Here is a 15,948-nt window from a genome sequence, read left to right as displayed (position 1 = left end):
CAGCTTTGGAGTATAATACAGGAGGTAACTCAGGATCAGTAATGTAATGTATGTGCACAGTGACTGCACCAGCAGAATAGTGAGTGCAGCTCTGGGGTATAATACAGGATGTAACTCTTGCTATAAGTGTGCAGGGACCATCTTCTGTACCTGACACATAACAGGTCTATGCCCTTTCTCTCACATTACAAGGATCTCCTGTTTTCCTGCCTCGGAGCTGATTACGGATCCTGACGTCTCGGTGTAACCTTGTGTTCATATCACCCAGCGTCACTCGGCCGCCACATTCCACATATTCCCTCCAGCCGGGATGTAACATAAGAATTACTATAGTATACAGGGGTCTGCACAGACCCCAGGCCCCCGTCCTCTATAGACCCCCTACCCTGAATACACAGATTCCATATCAGACTGTGTATACAAAGCTGATACATTGTAACAAACCATCAGCAGGTACTGGATTGTCTACACTGACAGATTGGAGGAAACCTTCGGCTCCTCCGGCTTTTGTGGTGAGAAGTGTCGGCTGTTATCGTCACCGTGTGTTGGCGCTATAGGCTGTGTCGGGAGTGAGACGCGTCCAGACCACGGCCGGGCAGCGTGAGAGCTGGAGAGTCGGTCACGGTGCGGCCACTTTCATGCGTTACGCACGAGTGGTCGTGTAAGGTGCGGAGCCCTTATAGGATAATCCCAGTACGGGCCCATCATACGTGGGGGGCCGCCGTGGGCAGGTGTGCCCTGGGCCACTCGTCCTTCATTAATAGGTGAGACTCTTTAACTTTTTAGACATGGCTTATGGGGTCCTCTAACCCTCTTGACAGTTTAAGGCCTCCAGAGGTTGAGAAACCGCAACTCCCAGCATCCCTTATGTTGTAAAAGGGTCTAATGCCAGGGAGAGCCTGAACAGTTATTGACTGTTGAGGTGCAGCTGAGCAGGATGTGCTGACACTTGTAGTCCCCCCCTTCAGTGATGGACCCTTGCAGTGATGCAGTAGGTGATCTGCTCCTTGGAGCCGTCAGTGACGGTCCCGACGGTGGGAGAAGCAGCGGCTCGCCCTCTCCACAGCTTATATGGGAAGTGGTTTGGTCTTGTGGAGGTCACTTATGGATCCCGGGGCATCTCCCTCCATCCGTGGAATCAGGGTCTGTCCTCCTGTCATCACAGTCAGATCTGCACAGAACCAGATGGACGTCATCACCTTTCATTACGTCAGCCAGAAGTGAGATCCTCCCGGAAAATTCTTCATCTCCCAACGGTTCACGTCATATGAAGGGATGAATGAGAATGCCGTCCACATGCGAGATGCGGTCACTGTGCGCAAATCATCTCCACAGTGGAGCTACAGCACCAAGAGACAGAGACATCGGTGCCTTCACCAACCACCAGGAGACGTCTGCACAATAGTCTACAAGCCAGACGTCCGTGGCTGCAGTGTCTCCGGACTTGTCTCCTGTGGCTGCAGCGTCTCCAAACTTGTCTCCTGTGGCTGCAGCATCTCCAAACTTGTCTCCTGTGGCTGCATCGTCTCCAGACTTGTCCCCTGTAGCTGCATCGTCTCCGGACTTGTCTCCCGTGGCTGCAGCATCTCCGGACTTGTCTTCTGTGGCTGCAGCGTCTTCAGACTTGTCTCCTGTGACTGCAGCATCTCCGGACTTGTCTCCTGTGGCTGCAGCGTCTCCGGACTTGTCTCCCGTGGCTGCAGCGTCTCTGGACTTGTCTTCCACAGCTGCAGCATCTCTGGACTTGTCTCCTGTGGCTGCAGCGTCTCCGGACTTGTCTCCCGTGGCTGCAGCATCTCCGGACTTGTCTTCTGTGGCTGCAGTGTCTCCAGACTTGTCTCCTGTGACTGCAGCATCTCCGGACTTGTCTCCTGTGGCTGCAGCGTCTCCGGACTTGTCTCCCATGTCTCTGGACTTGTCTTCCGCAGCTGCAGCATCTCCGGACTTGTCTCCCGTGGCTGCAGTGTCTCTGGACTTGTCTCCTGTGGCTGCAGCGTCTCCGGACTTGTCTTCCGCAGCTGCAGCGTCTCCGGACTTGTCTTCCGCAGCTGCAGCATCTCCGGACTTGTCTCTTGTGACTGCAGCATCTCCGGACTTGTCTCCTGTGGCTGCAGCATCTCCAGACTTGTCTTCCGCAGCTGCAGCGTCTCCGGACTTGTCTTCCGCAGCTGCAGCATCTTCGGACTTGTCTCTTGTGACTGCAGCATCTCCGGACTTGTCTCCTGTGGCTGCAGCGTCTCCGGACTTGTCTTCTGCAGCTGTAGCATCTCCGGACTTGTCTCTTGTGACTGCAGCATCTCCGGACTTGTCTTCTGCAGCTGTAGCATCTCCGGACTTGTCTCCCGTGGCTGCAGTGTCTCTGGACTTGTCTCCTGTGGCTGCAGCGTCTCCGGACTTGTCTTCCGCAGCTGCAGCGTCTCCGGACTTGTCTTCCGCAGCTGCAGCATCTCCGGACTTGTCTCTTGTGACTGCAGCATCTCCGGACTTGTCTCCTGTGGCTGCAGCATCTCCAGACTTGTCTTCCGCAGCTGCAGCGTCTCCGGACTTGTCTTCCGCAGCTGCAGCATCTTCGGACTTGTCTCTTGTGACTGCAGCATCTCCGGACTTGTCTTCTGCAGCTGTAGCATCTTCGGACTTGTCTCTTGTGACTGCAGCATCTCCGGACTTGTCTTCTGCAGCTGTAGCATCTCCGGACTTGTCTCCCGTGGCTTCAGTGTCTCTGGACTTGTCTCCTGTGGCTGCAGCGTCTCCGGACTTGTCTTCCGCAGCTGCAGCGTCTCCGGACTTGTCTTCCGCAGCTGCAGCATCTCCGGACTTGTCTCTTGTGACTGCAGCATCTCCGGACTTGTCTCCTGTGGCTGCAGCATCTCCAGACTTGTCTTCCGCAGCTGCAGCGTCTCCGGACTTGTCTTCCGCAGCTGCAGCATCTTCGGACTTGTCTCTTGTGACTGCAGCATCTCCGGACTTGTCTCCTGTGGCTGCAGCGTCTCCGGACTTGTCTCCCATGGCTGCAGTGTCTCTGGACTTGTCTTCCGCAGCTGCAGCATCTCCGGACTTGTCTCCTGTGGCTGCATCGTCTCCAGACTTGTCCCCTGTAGCTGCAGCGTCTCCAGACTTGTCTCCTGTGACTGCATCATCTCCGGACTTGTCTCCCGTGGCTGCAGCATCTCCGGACTTGTCTTCTGTGGCTGCAGCGTCTCCAGACTTGTCCCCTTTAGCTGCAGCATCTCCAGACTTGTCTCCTGTGACTGCATCGTCTCCGGACTTGTCTCCCGTGGCTGCAGCATCTCCGGACTTGTCTTCTTTGGCTGCAGCGTCTTCGGACTTGTCTCCTGTGACTGCAGCATCTCCGGACTTGTCTCCTGTGGCTGCAGCGTCTCCGGACTTGTCTCCCGTGGCTGCAGTGTCTCTGGACTTGTCTTCCGCAGCTGCAGCATCTCCGGACTTGTCTTCTGTGGCTGCAGCGTCTCCGGACTTGTCTCCCGTGGCTGCATCTCCGGACTTGTCTTCTGTGGCTGCAGTGTCTCTGGACTTGTCTCCTGTGACTGCAGCATCTCCGGACTTGTCTCCTGTGGCTGCAGCGTCTCCAGACTTGTCTCCCGTGGCTGCAGTGTCTCTGGACTTGTCTTCCGCAGCTGCAGCATCTCCGGACTTGTCTCCTGTGGCTGCAGCGTCTCCGGACTTGTCTCCCGTGGCTGCAGTGTCTCTGGACTTGTCTCCTGTGGCTGCAGCGTCTCCGGACTTGTCTTCCGCAGCTGCAGCGTCTCCGGACTTGTCTCCCGTGGCTGCAGTGTCTCTGGACGTGTCTCCTGTGGCTGCATCTCCGGACTTGTCTTCCGCAGCTGCAGCGTCTCCGGACTTGTCTTCCGCAGCTGCAGCATCTCCGGACTTGTCTCCTGTGACTGCAGCATCTCCGGACTTTTCTCCTGTGGCTGCAGCATCTCCAGACTTGTCTCCCGTGGCTGCAGTGTCTTTGGACTTGTCTTCCGCAGCTGCAGCATCTCCGGACTTGTCTCCTGTGGCTGCATCGTCTCCGGACTTGTCTCCCGTGGCTGCAGCATCTCCGGACTTGTCTTCTGTGGCTGCAGTGTCTCCGGACTTGTCTCCTGTGACTGCAGCATCTCCGGACTTGTCTCCTGTGGCTGCAGCGTCTCCGGACTTGTCTCCCGTGGCTGCAGTGTCTCTGGACTTGTCTTCCGCAGCTGCAGCATCTCCGGACTTGTCTCCTGTGGCTGCAGCGTCTCCGGACTTGTCTTCCGCAGCTGCAGTGTCTCCGGACTTGTCTTCCGCAGCTGCAGCATCTCCGGACTTGTCTCCTGTGGCTGCAGTGTCTCCGGACTTGTCTCCCATTGCTGCAGCGTCTCCAGACTTGTCTCCTGTGGCTGCAGTGTCTCCAGACTTGTCTCCTGTGGCTACATCGTCTCCGGACTTGCCTCCCGTGGCTGCAGCATCTCCGGACTTGTCTTCTGTGGCTGCAGTGTCTCCGGACTTGTCTCCCATTGCTGCAGCGTCTCCAGACTTGTCTCCTGTGGCTGCAGTGTCTCCAGACTTGTCTCCTGTGGCTGCATCGTCTCCGGACTTGCCTCCCGTGGCTGCAGCGTCTCCAGACTTGTCTCCCATCGAGCACATATGGACGTCATTGGTCGATGATTACACAGGAGCTGCCAGCAGCAGATCTTCAGGCGACCATTATAATCTCAGTGATGGCAGCCAAGGTTGGAACTGCAGAGATCTATGCACGAGGCTCAGACTCCAGGCTGGAGAAATCCAGGTTTTGAACAAGTTAGATCAATTTTTCCATCATTTGCGGATCAGTGACCTCTCCGTCCTGTGACTTCTCCATCCTGTGATCTCTCCGTCCCGTGACCTCCCCGTCCTGTGACCTTACGTCCTGTGACGGCTCCATCATGTGACCTCTCCATCCCGTGATCTCTCCGTCCTGTGACCTCACCGTCCTGTGACGGCTCCATCATGTGACCTCTCCATCCTCTGACCTCTCTGTCCTGTGACCTCTACGCCCCGTGACCTCTCCGTCTTGTGATCTCCAGAATGACAGGACTTTCTGGGAGCTGTAATTCCAATGTTGAGGAATGTGGAAGACAGCGAAAAAACATTGCTGGTAGCACAAGGCATCAACACACAGAACTAAAGGGGTATCTCGGACTATCAGCAGAGGGGTAAAGCACAATACATGCTTCTATTTTTCTCCAAAAACCTATGTCCCAATCCAGACTTTTCTTTTGCTCTTCTATAGGTTCCTTTATTACCTCCAAACAATTTTACCCCTCCAAAATCCCTGTCCCTCCACCAGAAGCTTCTATCCACCTACAGACCCCACCAGTCTCCTCTGTCCTATTTAAAGATTTACACTTGAAGTCCTGAGTTTCCCTTACACTGGATGATCAGCGGGTGCAGCCTACTTTTTCAAATGTTTATTCGGGCCCTACTTTTGACTACCCTCCTACCTGTCCCCTCCAGTGCTGCACCACCCTACATCTCCTCATCTCTACCACACGGCCCTACATCTCATCTCTACCACACGGCCCTACATCTTATCTGCTACCACACGGCCCTACATCTCCTCATCTCTACCACGCGGCCCTACATCTCCTCATCTGTCTACCACGCGGCCCTACATCTCATCTCTACCACACGGCCCTACATCTCCTCATCTCTACCACACGGCCCTACGTCTCCTTATCTGTCTACCACACAGCCCTACATCTCCTCATCTGTCTACCAGACGGCCCTACATTTAATCTCTACCACACGGCCCTACATCTCATCTGTCTACCACACGGCCCTACATCTCATCTGTCTACCACACGGCCCTACATCTCATCTCTACCACACGGCCCTACATCTCATCTGTCTACCACACGACCCTACATCTCATCTCTACGACACGGCCGTACATCTCATCTGTCTACCACACGGCCCTACATCTCATCTCTATCACACGGCCCTACGTCTCATCTGTCTACCACACAGCCCTACATCTCCACCACACGGCCCTACATCTCATCTACCACACGACCCTACATCTCATCTCTACCACACGGCCCTACATCTCATCTCTACCACGCCGCCCTACATCTGTCTACCACACAGCCCTACATCTCATCTCTACCACACGGCCCATCTCATCTTTCTACCACACAGCCCTACATCTCATCTCTGCCACACCGCCCTAAATCTCATCTGTCTACCACCCTATCATTCCCCTATACCAGGGGTGGAGAACCTCCGGCCCACGGGCAGGTCCCCGGAGTCCCCAATGCTCGGGGCGCTGTCAGCCTTTTAACTCCCAAGTGCACGGCACACAGCGTTCATTATAGAACTCTGCCTGTGATCTCTGTGGACCCAACTGGGTGCCCCATATGTCCCCCTGTAATTTCTGTGCCCCCCAGCTATAGGCCCCCGTGATTTGTGCCCTCCAGCTATATGCCCCTTTGTGCTCCCCTGTGATCTCTGTGCCCCCAGAAATATGCCGTGATGTGCCCCCCTGTGATCTGTGCCCCCCAGCTTTATGCTCCCATGATCTCTGTGCCCCCCAGCTTTATGCTCCCATGATCTCTGTGCCCCCCAGCTATGTGCACCCATGATATCTGTGGCTCCCAGCTTTGTGCTCCCTGTAATCTATGTGCCCCGTGTTATCCTTGTGTCCCTCTGCTATGTACCTGTGATATTTGTCCCCTTCAGCTATGCGCCCCTCAGTGATCTATGAGCCACCTCCCCGATGATCTGTGCCCCCAAGTGCTCTATATCCCCCCCTACGGCTGTATGTGCCCCCAAGTGACATGTATATTCCCCAGTGCTGCATTTACCCCAAAAGTGCTGTATATCCCCGAGATATACAGTTAAGTCCATATATATTTGGACAGATACAACATTTTTCTAATTATGGTTATAGACATTACCACAATGAATTTTAAACAAAACAATTCAGATGCAGTTGAAGTTCAGACTCTCGGCTTTCATTTGAGGGTATCCACATTAAAATTGGATGAAGGGTTTAGGAGTTTCAGCTCCTTAACATGTGCCACCCTGTTTTTAAAGGGACCAAAAGTAATTGGACAGTTGACTCCAAGGCTATTTCATGGACAGGTGTGGGCAATCCCTTCGTTATGTCATTCTCAATTAAGCAGATAAAAGGCCTGGAGTTGATTTGCGGTGTGGTGCTGCATTTGGAAGGTTTTGCTGTGAAGTAAACATGCGGTAAAGGAGCTCTCCATGCAGGTGAAACAAGCCATCCTTAAGCTGCGAAAACAGAAAAAACCCATCCGAGAAATTGCTACAATATTAGGAGTGGCAAAATCTACAGTTTGGTCCATCCTGAGAAAGAAAGAAAGCACTGGTGAACTCATCAATGCAAAAAGCCCTGGGCGCCCACGGAAGACAACAGTGGTGGATGATCGCAGAATAATCTCCATGGTGAAGAGAAAACCCTTCACAACAGCCAACCAAGTGAACAACACTCTCCAGGAGGTCGGCGTATCAATATCCAAATCTACCATAAAGAGAAGACTGCATGAAAGTAACTACAGAGGGTTCACTGCACGGTGCAGCCACTCATAAGCATCAAGAAGAAAAAGGCTAAAAACATCTAAAAAAGCCGCACAGTTCAACATTCTATGGACAGACGAAACCAAGATCAACCTCTACCAGAATGATGGAAAGAGAAAAGTCACACGAAGGCGTGGTCCAGCTCATGATCCAAAGCATCCCACATTATCTGTAACACCCGGCGGAGGCAGTGTGATGGCGCGGGCATGCATAAACCCGGCGGAGGCAGTGTGATGGCGCGGGCATGCATGGCTGCCAGTGTCACTGGTCACTAGTGTTTATTGATGATGGGACACAGGAATGAATTCTGAGGTCTTCAGAGCCGCCATACCGTGTGCTCAGATCCAGCCAAATGCAGCCAAACTGATTGGTCGTCGTTTCATACTACAGATGGACAATGACCCAAAACATAAAGCCAAAGCAACTCAGGAGTTTATTAAAGCAAAGAAGTGGAATATTCTTGAATGGCCAAGTCAGTCACCTGATCTCAACCCAATTGAGCAGCATTTCACTTGTTAAAGACTAAACTTCAGACAGAAAGGCCACAAACAACCAGCAACTGAAAACCACCGCAGTGAAGGCCTGGCAGAGCATCAAATAGGAGGAAACACAGCGTCTAGTGATGTCCATGAGTCCAAGACTTCAGGCAGTCATTGCCAACAAAGAGTTTTCAACCAAGTACTAGAAATGAACATTTTATTTAAAATTATTGAATCTGTCCAATTAGTTTTGGTCCCTTTAAAAACTGGGTGGCACATGTTAAGGAGCTGAAACTCCTAAACCCTTCATCCAATGTTAATGTGGATACCCTCAAATGAAAGCTGAAAGTCTGAACTTCAACTGCATCTGAATTGTTTTGTTTAAAATTCATTGTGGTAATGACTATGACCAAAATTGGAAAAATGTCTGTCCAAATATATGTGGACCTAACTGTATATAGCCGCCAGTGATGTATATTCCCCCCAGGGACATATATACCCCCAGTGCTGTCTGTGCTTCCTAGTGTATATAGCCCCTCAGTGATGTCTATTCCCCCCAGCATCTCCTGTGATATCTATGCCCCCCAGCAACTTATATGACCCGAGTCTCCTGTGATGCATATACAGCATCTTCTGTGATGTATATACAGCAGTCCCAGCTTCTGTGATGTTTTTACAGCAGTCCCTGCATCTCCTGTGATGTATATACAGCAGTCCCTGCGTCTCCTATGTGATGTATATACAGCAGTCCCTGCGTCTCCTATGTGATGTATATACAGCTGTCTCAGCATCCTCTATGTGAGACAGTAGTCCCTGCGTCTCCTATGTGATGTATATACAGCAGTCCCTGCGTCTCCTATGTGATGTATATACAGCTGTCTCAGCATCCTCTATGTGAGACAGTAGTCCCAGCGTCTCCTATGCGATGTATATGATTTACAAAACTTTTGATAAAAAGTTGACCGCTCTCCTGGCCGACACAAACCTGGAAAAGCAGCCGTGAGAAGCAACGTCAGTATCACCTAACATCACAGCTGCACCAAAAAGCAGCTCCAGCTGTCACATTAAATGGAACCTGTCACCCCCAAAATGGAAGGTGAGCTAACCCCACGGCATCAGGGGCTTATCTGCAGCATTCTGTAATGCATTCTGTAATGCTGTAGATAAGCCCCCGATGTATCCTGAAAGATGAGAAAAAGAGGTTATATTATACTCACCCAGGGGTGGTCCGATGGGCGTCGTGGTCCGGGGCCTCCCATCTTCATACGACGACGTCCTCTTCTTGTCTTCACGCTGCGGCTCCGGTGTACTTTATCTCTCTTTTGAGGGCAGAGCACAGTACTGCAGTGCGCAGGGAAAGGTCAGAGAGGCCCAGCGCCTGCGCACTGCAGTACTGTGCTCTGCCCTCAACAGGGAGATAAAGTACACTGGAGCCGCAGCGTGAAGACAAGAGAACGTCATCGTAAGATTGGAGGCCCCGGACCGCGACACCCATCGTACCGGACCGCAGCGGGACCACCCCTGGGTGAGTATAATCTAACCTCTTTTTCTCATCTTTCAGGATACATCGGGGGCTCATCTACAGCATTACAGAATGCATTACAGAATGCTGGAGATAAGCCCCTGATGCCGGTGGCCACAGTTAATCTTCGATTTTGGGGGTGACAGGTTCCCTGTAAGGATGAGTTACTGTAATGACTAAATATACCGGGGTAATTTTCAAGGTGATCATTTTTGTGTGGCCCCCGAATGATGGTAGAAATTTCCAAATAGCCCCGGCAGGAAAAAGATTACCCACCCCTGCTCTATACATCCTGTGTCTACCACCCTCCCCACAGTGCTGCACGGCCCTACATCTCCTCTTCATGTGTCTACCACCCTCCCCACAGTGCTGCACGGCCCTACATCTTCTCTTCATGTGTCTACCACCCTCCCCACAGTGCTGCACGGCCCTACATCTTCTCTTCATGTGTCTACCACCCTCCCCACAGTGCTGCACGGCCCTACATCTCCTCTTTGTGTCTACCACCCTCCCCACAGTGCTGCACGGCCCTACATCTCCTCTTCATGTGTCTATCACCCTCCCCACAGTGCTGCACGGCCCTACATCTCCTCTTCATGCGTCTACCACCCTCCTCACAGTGCTGCACGGCCCTACATCTCCTCTTCATGTATCTACCACCCTCCCCACAGTGCTGCACGGCCCTACATCTCCTCTTTGTGTCTACCACCCTCCCCACAGTGCTGCACGGCCCTACATCTCCTCTTCATGTGTCTATCACCCTCCCCACAGTGCTGCACGGCCCTACATCTCCTCTTCATGTATCTACCACCCTCCCCACAGTGCTGCACGGCCCTACATCTCCTCTTCGTGTATCTACCACCTTCCCCACAGTGCTGCACGGCCCTACATCTTCTCTTCGTGTCTACCACCCTCCCCACAGTGCTGCACGGCCCTACATCTCCTCTTCATGTATCTACCACCCTCCCCACAGTGCTGCACGGCCCTACATCTCCTCTTCATGTATCTACCACCCTCCCCACAGTGCTGCACGGCCCTACATCTCCTCTTCATGTGTCTACCACCCTCCCCACAGTGCTGCACGGCCCTACATCTCCTCTTCATGTATCTACCACCCTCCCCACAGTGCTGCACGGCCCTACATCTCCTCTTCATGTCTTGATCACTCTCCCCACAGTGCTGCACGGCCCTACATCTCCTCTTCGTGTCTTGATCACCCTCCCCACAGTGCTGCACGGCCCTACATCTCCTCTTCATGTCTTGATCACTCTCCCCACAGTGCTGCACGGCCCTACATCTCCTCTTCATGTCTTGATCACTCTCCCCACAGTGCTGCACGGCCCTACATCTCCTCTTCGTGTCTTGATCACCCTCCCCACAGTGCTGCACGGCCCAACATCTCCTCTTCATGTGTCGATCACCCTCCCCACAGTGCTGCACCTGCATACACTTCATCTCTGCCATTGCTAACACAACCTTCCCCTATGACAGCACCTGCCGGCTCCAGGTCTTTTTTCGTGCTGCACCACTGCTCTGATTCACCTCTTCGTCGACATTGCCACCTTGACACATTTTATTATGGTTCACAAGAGCTGAGGCGCCGCAGATGCCGGGGTGGCGAGCCCCAGACAATGAGAAGGGTGGGTGGATCAGTGATCACATTCTAGAAGTGACTGGCAGGAGGAGCCGCTCAGTGACCAGGCCACAAGAGATGCCTCATTACACCACTATGGCCGACGCTGCTCGGGCCCTTTAATAACGGGAATTCTTCCACCGTCTCCTGACAACCGGCGGTGCGTTCCCTCTTCTCGTCCGTCCATTATAAGGTTATAATTCTACGTTGGCGCCGCGGTCATGTGATCATCGTCATATTCCAGAGAGCATCCGAACTCGTCCTGGAAGGCCTCCAAGAAGAGCGGCACGACCTCGTCCACGGTGACCGGGCGGCCCAGCTCCGCGCTCAGCGAGGTGACGCCTTTACCCACAATCCCGCAGGGCACGATGTGGCCGAACCACGAGAGGTCGGTGCTGCAGTTCAGGGCGAGGCCGTGGTGGGTGATGTACCGGGAGCAGTGCACGCCTGCGGGGGAAAGGCACAGGGTCAGCAACGGCGAGCGGGGAACTACAACTCCCAGCAGGCCTAGACACATACACAGTGATGAACGCTGGCAGTGCATGCTGGGAGTTGTAGTCCTCCCCTTCCTCTGGGACCTGCAAGCTGAACTTGCCAATTCCTACGTCTGACACTTGTAGTTCTCCATCCCTGTAGCTCTTGCCCTGCGTCTGACATGCTGGGCCCTGTAGTCCCTCCTCCCCCGGTGTCCGCCATGCTGGGCCCTGTAGTCCCTCCTCCCCCGGTTTCCGCCATGCTGGACCCTGTAGTCCCTCCTCCCCCGGTGTCCGCCATGCTGCGCCCTGTAGTCCCTCCTCCCCCGGTGTCCGCCATGCTGGGCCCTGTAGTCCCTCCTCCCCCGGTGTCCGCCATGCTGAGCCCTGTAGTCCCTCCTCCCCCGGTGTCCGCCATGCTGCGCCCTGTAGTCCCTCCTCCCCCGGTATCCGCCATGCTGCGCCCTGTAGTCCCTCCTCCCCCGGTATCCGCCATGCTGCGCCCTGTAGTCCCTCCTTCCCCGGTGTCCGCCATGCTGGGCCCTGTAGTCCCTCCTCCCCCGGTATCCGCCATGCTGCGCCCTGTAGTCCCTCCTTCCTCGGTGTCCGCCATGCTGGGCCCTGTAGTCCCTCCTCCCCCGGTGTCCGCCATGCTGGGCCCTGTAGTCCCTCCTCCCCCGGTGTCCACCATGCTGCGCCCTGTAGTCCCTCCTCCCCCGGTATCCGCCATGCTGCGCCCTGTAGTCCCTCCTTCCCCGGTGTCCGCCATGCTGGGCCCTGTAGTCCCTCCTCCCCCGGTATCCGCCATGCTGGGCCCTGTAGTCCCTCCTTCCTCGGTGTCCGCCATGCTGCGCCCTGTAGTCCCTCCTTCCTCGGTGTCCGCCATGCTGCGCCCTGTAGTCCCTCCTCCCCCGGTATCCGCCATGCTGCGCCCTGTAGTCCCTCCTCCCCCGGTGTCCGCCATGCTGCGCCCTGTAGTCCCTCCTCCCCCGGTATCCGCCATGCTGGGCCCTGTAGTCCCTCCTCCCCCGGTATCCGCCATGCTGCGCCCTGTAGTCCCTCCTTCCCGGGTGTCCGCCATGCTGGGCCCTGTAGTCCCTCCTCCCCCGGTGTCCACCATGCTGGGCCCTGTAATCCCTCCTCCCCCGGTGTCCGCCATGCTGGGCCCTGTAGTCCCTCCTCCCCCGGTATCCGCCATGCTGCGCCCTGTAGTCCCTCCTCCCCCGGTATCCGCCATGCTGCGCCCTGTAGTCCCTCCTCCCCCGGTGTCCGCCATGCTGCGCCCTGTAGTCCCTCCTCCCCCGGTATCCGCCATGCTGGGCCCTGTAATCCCTCCTTCCCCGGTGTCCGCCATGCTGGGCCCTGTAGTCCCTCCTCTCCCGGTATCCGCCATGCTGCGCCCTGTAGTCCCTCCTCCCCCGGTGTCCGCCATGCTGCGCCCTGTAGTCCCTCCTCCCCCGGTGTCCGCCATGCTGGACCCTGTAGTCCCTCCTCCCCCGGTATCCGCCATGCTGCGCCCTGTAGTCCCTCCTCCCCCGGTGTCCGCCATGCTGGGCCCTGTAGTCCCTCCTCCCCCGCCCTGTAGTCCCCGCCGTGCTGCGCCCTGTAGTCCCTCCTCCCCTGGTGTCCGCCGTGCTGCGCCCTGTAGTCCCCGCCGTGCTGCGCCCTGTAGTCCCCGCCTCCCCCGGTGTCCGCCATGCTGCGCCCTGTAGTCCCTCCTCCCCCGGTGTCCGCCATGCTGCGCCCTGTAGTCCCTCCTCCCCCGGTGTCCGCCATGCTGCGCCCTGTAGTCCCTCCTCCCCCGGTGTCCGCCATGCTGCGCCCTGTAGTCCCTCCTCCCCCGGTGTCCGCCATGCTGCGCCCTGTAGTCCCTCCTCCCCCGGTGTCCGCCATGCTGCGCCCTGTAGTCCCTCCTCCCCCGGTGTCCGCCGTGCTGCGCCCTGTAGTCCCTCCTCCCCCGGTGTCCGCCATGCTGCGCCCTGTAGTCCCTCCTCCCCCGGTGTCCGCCATGCTGCGCCCTGTAGTCCCTCCTCCCCCGGTGTCCGCCATGCTGCGCCCTGTAGTCCCTCCTCCCCCGGTGTCCGCCATGCTGCGCCCTGTAGTCCCTCCTCCCCCGGTGTCCGCCATGCTGGGCCCTGTAGTCCCTCCTCCCCCGGTTTCCGCCTTGCTGCGCCCTGTAGTCCCCCCTCCCCCGCCCTGTAGTCCCCGCCGTGCTGCGCCCTGTAGTCCCCGCCGTGCTGCGCCCTGTAGTCCCCGCCTCACCGATGGCGCAGATCTTCCTGTCCCGCACCCAGACTCCGGTGTCCGCGGCCCGCGCCGCCTCCAGCCCCAGCCCCCGGCACAGGCGGATGACCGTCCCCTCCAGGCCGCACACGTAGTCCCGCAGGGAGCGGCGCAGGCGGCGGAGGTCCAGCACCGGGTAACACAGCAGCTGCCCGGGGCCGTGGAAGGTGATGAGGCCGCCGCGGTCCGTGCGATGGAAGTCCGCGCCCAGGGCCCGCAGCCGCGCCTCGTCCTGCCCGGAGCCGCCGCGGATCCCCTCCGTGTACACCGGCCGGTGCTCGCACAGCAGCAGGGAGTCCCGGCCTCCCCCGACCTCCGGCCGCAGAGCCCGGGCACAGCGCCGCTGCTCCGCCAGAGCCTCCGGGAACGGGAGCAGCCCGAGCCGCAGCACCCGGAGCACGGGGCGGACCGGGGAGCGCGACATCCGGGAGGAGGACCGGGAGGAGGGGGCGGAGTACGAGAGCACGGGGAGGAGGGGGCGGAGTACGGGGAGGAGGGGGCGGAGCACGGGGAGGAGGGGGCGGAGCATGGGGAGGAGGGGGCGGAGGACCGGGAGCACGGGGGGAGGAGGGGGCGGAGCATGGGGAGGAGGGGGCGGAGCATGGGGAGGAGGGGCCGGAGCACGGGGAGGAGGGGCCGGAGGACCGGGAGCACGGGGGGAGGAGCCGGAGCATGGGGAGGAGGGGCCGGAGGACCGGGAGCACGGGGGGGGGGGGGGGGGGGGGGGGGAGGACCGGGAGCACGGGGGGGAGGAGCCGGAGCATGGGGGGGAGGACCCGGGGCATGGGGAGGAGGGGGCGGAGCATGGGGAGGAGGGGGAGGAGCCGGAGCATGGGGAGGAGGACCGGGGCATGGGGAGGAGGGGCCAGAGGAGGGGGAGGAGCATGGGGAGGAGGGGGCGGAGGACCGGGAGCACGGGGGGAGGAGCCGGAGCATGGGGAGGAGGACCCGGGGCATGGGGAGGAGGGGGCGGAGCATGGGGAGGAGGGGGAGGAGCCGGAGCATGGGGAGGAGGACCGGGGCATGGGGAGGAGGGGCCAGAGGAGGGGGAGGAGCATGGGGAGGAGGGGGCGGAGGACCGGGAGCACGGGGGGAGGAGCCGGAGCATGGGGAGGAGGGGGCGGAGCATGGGGAGGAGGGGCCAGAGGAGGGGGAGGGGCCGGAGCATGGGGAGGAGGACCGGGGCATGGGGAGGAGGGGCCAGAGGACCAGAGTATGGAGAGGAGGGGCCGGAGGACCAGAGTGCGGGGAGGAGGGGCCGGAGGACCAGAGTGCGGGGAGGAGGGGCCGGAGGACCAGAGTACGGGGAGGAGGGGCCGGAGGACCAGAGTATGGGGAGGAGGGGCCGGAGGACCAGAGTATGGAGAGGAGGGGCCGGAGGACCAGAGTGCGGGGAGGAGGGGCCGGAGGACCAGAGTACGGGGAGGAGGGGCCGGAGGACCAGAGTACGGGGAGGAGGGGCCGGAGGACCACAGTACGGGGAGGAGGGGCCGGAGGACCAGAGTGCGGGGAGGAGGGGCCGGAGGACCAGAGTACGGGGAGGAGGGGCCGGAGGACCAGAGTACGGGGAGGAGAGGCCGGAAGACCAGAGTATGGGGAGGAGGGGCCGGAAGACCAGAGTGCGGGGAGGAGAGGCCGGAAGACCAGAGTGCGGGGAGGAGGGGCCGGAGGACCAGAGTGCGGGGAGGAGGGGCCGGAGGACCAGAGTACGGGGAGGAGGGGCCGGAGGACCAGAATACGGGGAGGAGGGGCCGGAGGACCAGAGTACGGGGAGGAGGGGCCGGAGGACCAGAGTACGGGGAGGAGGGGCCGGAAGACCAGAGTGCGGGGAGGAGAGGCCGGAAGACCAGAGTATGGGGAGGAGGGGCCGGAAGACCAGAGTGCGGGGAGGAGAGGCCGGAAGACCAGAGTGCGGGGAGGAGGGGCCGGAGGACCAGAGTGCGGGGAGGAGGGGCCGGAGGACCAGAGTACGGGGAGGAGGGGCCGGAGGAC

The 15,948-nt window shown here is 58.2% G+C and overlaps 1 protein-coding gene across 2 annotated transcripts; it reads right to left on the bottom strand.

The window, feature by feature from the left end:
* Positions 1 to 11,122: 11,122 nt before the first annotated feature.
* LIPT2 (lipoyl(octanoyl) transferase 2) lies at positions 11,123 to 14,407 on the bottom strand. 2 transcript variants are annotated; one of them, XR_011319456.1, is made up of 3 exons: positions 13,936 to 14,407; positions 11,342 to 11,647; positions 11,123 to 11,306 (listed from the first exon to the last, which is right to left on the bottom strand). XR_011319456.1 is itself a non-coding variant. In XM_069759468.1 (2 exons), the coding sequence occupies exons 1-2, from the start codon at positions 14,378 to 14,380 to the stop codon at positions 11,403 to 11,405; spliced, it is 690 nt and encodes a 229-aa protein (XP_069615569.1). In that variant the 5' UTR covers positions 14,381 to 14,406; the 3' UTR covers positions 11,123 to 11,402. The 2 variants fall into 2 exon arrangements, 1 of the variants encoding a protein (XP_069615569.1); XM_069759468.1 differs by having other exon boundaries at positions 11,123 to 11,647; positions 13,936 to 14,406.
* Between the last annotated feature and the right edge of the window lie 1,541 nt (positions 14,408 to 15,948).

This window comes from Ranitomeya imitator, chromosome 3 (assembly GCF_032444005.1).
Source record: "Ranitomeya imitator isolate aRanImi1 chromosome 3, aRanImi1.pri, whole genome shotgun sequence".
NCBI lineage: Eukaryota > Metazoa > Chordata > Amphibia > Anura > Dendrobatidae > Ranitomeya > Ranitomeya imitator.
This window is presented reverse-complemented; position numbering and strand designations above follow the sequence as displayed.

What these genes read in the sequence shown, in the direction of transcription:
- LIPT2 (XM_069759468.1), bottom strand. Translation starts at nt 14,380, where the DNA reads ATGTCGCGCTCCCCGGTCCGCCCCGTGCTCCGGGTGCTGCGGCTCGGG. An exon ending in CAGGAAGATCTGCGCCATCG is followed by an intron (nt 11,648 to 13,935) that starts GTGAGGCGGGGA and finishes TTTCCCCCGCAG; the next exon opens with GCGTGCACTGCTCCCGGTAC.